Here is a 2,518-nt window from a genome sequence, read left to right on the forward strand (position 1 = left end):
GTTTGCTGGCTGCTGTCATGTTTGTTTCAGTCAGGTTTTGGTCATTGTTATGTTTTATCTTCGGTCATGTGTTTTGTTTGATACTTTGGACTTTGTTTGTTTTGGATGTAGTTTTCTGAGTTTTAATACAATCTTTCAAGTACACCCTGCTCCTCCCTCCTGCCTGCTTTTTTTTGGGGTCCACCACCACCTCGCTATGTGACAACTACAGTACATCCAGAATGCCACCGCCCGCCTACTCACCCACACCCGCACTCGTGATCACATCACCCCCGTCCTTAAAAACCTCCACTGGCTCCCCGTTCCCCAGCGTATTCTATCTTTTCGACCTTCTTTACCAATACACTCCTTCCCGCAATCTCCGCTCCTCACACACAAACCTCCTTGCCATCCCCGTGATCAAGCTCAAAACCTGGGGGGACCGAGCCTTCTCTGTCGCCGCCCCCACCCTCTGGAACGCTCTACCACAACACATCCGCAACTGTACTGACCTCCAATCCTTCAAATCATCTCTTAAAACTCATCTGTTCCGCAATGCTTGTAACACCTTTTAATCTCTTTTACCCATTTTGCTTTTTGTTCATCTAAATGTGCTTATGTAAATTATGTATGCTTGTTGTGCACATTTTTATCCTGTGTTTTAAGCTCTTGTAAAGTGTCTTTGAGTGTGATGAAAAGCGCTTTCAAATAAAATGTATTTTTATTATTATTATTAAAAGATGTAAATATTTATAGAGACTTGTTTAACTTAGATTTCGTGACAAACGACAGGCTTTAATTTGTAATCACAAATCACCCCTCCTCCTCTCGAGTCATCACAAATAAAAATGTCGGGTTTGCTTCGGGCTCGGGCCTGCAAATCAGGTTAATTGGTCGGGCTCGGGCCGGTTCGGGCTTAAATACCAGTGGGCCGGGTCGGGTCGGGCTGGATTCTTTTGGACCGATCTTACCTCTAATCGGTGGGTGCGGGGGTGTTGGCAAAACCGGTCACTAGCTGGTGACCACCTTATGTAGTGAAGGACACAAGCAAGTTAAGCGATTTTTATATAGAGATGCTCGATATATATACACACACCCTAAACTGGTTGCCAGCCAATCGCAGGGCACACACAGACAAACAAGCATTGGCGCTCACAATCACATCTACACCATGCAAACTCCACACAGGAAGGCCGGAGCCCAGAATGGAACCACGGACCTCTGCACCGTGTCGCCAACGTGCATTTATTGTAAAACAGCAAAGAGTCAAGACGAATCTCGGGGCGCTTGCGGGGCCCTACAACAAATTTATTTTCAATTGATCTCATACCTGTGAGGTGCGTGTGTACTCTTCGTACAGGGTGTCGTACTCGCGACTCTTCTCTTGGTATTGCTCATGATAGATCTTCAGCTGCTCACCAACCTCCTCTATGCTGTTCTCCTTCACCAGCTGAACCATGTAAACACACAAGTCTAACCACTGAGAAGCATACTACAATCGGTCATTTTTATTTTCTCCATCTCATTTGCGGTGCCGTTTTCACTGAAGCCCAAGAATGCACTACTCAAGTCAACATTTGGGATTGTGAATCCAGTTAAGTATTCCCACCTATGGACTTATGTCAAACGGAAATTCCCTCACCAGGAATAAAAACCTACGCTTTAAAATTTCGACTTTGATAGTACGTTAACGATCGATTCATAACAACGGAAGTTCTGGTACCCGCAACTCTGAAGCCCTACGGAAGTCCGCAGTAGCGCCAACTCAAGGAAGTACCGCTCGATACTACGGAATAAGTGTGTCCGCGCTGCTATTTACTCTCATGGGATCCAAAACGGCGACATGTGACTCTCTTGGCATGAGTTTTACTGGAATCATGAACGATTTTTTATTTCATTAATTTACATTTGCGTCCTGTAGACTGTGGCATCCAAACAAAGAGGAACGGTAATGACTGTGGAAGAGAGAGTGGAATGCATCCGATTACCTGCTCAGAGTAAATTGTTTGTGGCTCGACGGACAGTCGAGTAAATGGACGAAACTTCCGCAAACTGGACCGCTAATTAGGGAGGAGGCGAGTTCCATAGTGCTAACTCTGTGCATCGAGGACTTCAAAGTGTACCGTGGCTGGCTTCAAAAGTTCGTTGTACGACATCAGCTGAGCAACGCTGTCTTGTGTGGTGATTGAGGGGAGGTAAAGTTAGAGAAAGTGAGTGAGTGAAACAGTGATGGCAATGGCGAGTGATGAAAAAGGTGGAAAGGGGCGTGGCCGGGACGGGGGCGTGGTTACTTACAAAAGTGGCACTAAACATGCTGAAGATGAAGTGTATTGAATTTACACACTATTTGAAACTTGAACAGAAAAAAATCCCAAGATTGCCACTATTCTTTCAAGTGAAAATTTGTGCAATTTTGCTCATGCATTCCTGGTGAGCACCAATATGTAACTCCAAATTTGCTGCTCAAAATCAAAACTAAAAAAGGAAACACATCCCCTGCCATATTTAAGATTTGTTCATGACTTGTATTCATAAAGTG

General features: G+C 44.8%; 1 protein-coding gene across 3 annotated transcripts in view; it reads right to left on the reverse strand.

Annotated features, from left to right (window-relative positions):
• The window catches only part of pik3r2 (phosphoinositide-3-kinase, regulatory subunit 2 (beta)), a 55,698-nt gene that overhangs the window by 8,383 nt on the left and 44,797 nt on the right, over window positions 1-2,518 (reverse strand). For all 3 annotated transcript variants that reach the window (XM_019888876.1, XM_019888874.1, XM_019888875.1), the window contains exon 11: window positions 1,310-1,429. In XM_019888876.1, the coding sequence (XP_019744435.1) occupies window positions 1,310-1,429 (120 nt within the window). The remainder of the gene's footprint in view (window positions 1-1,309; window positions 1,430-2,518) is intronic.

This window comes from Hippocampus comes, unplaced genomic scaffold (genome assembly GCF_001891065.2).
Source record: "Hippocampus comes isolate QL1 unplaced genomic scaffold, H_comes_QL1_v1.1 scaffold228, whole genome shotgun sequence".
Lineage (NCBI taxonomy): Eukaryota > Metazoa > Chordata > Actinopteri > Syngnathiformes > Syngnathidae > Hippocampus > Hippocampus comes.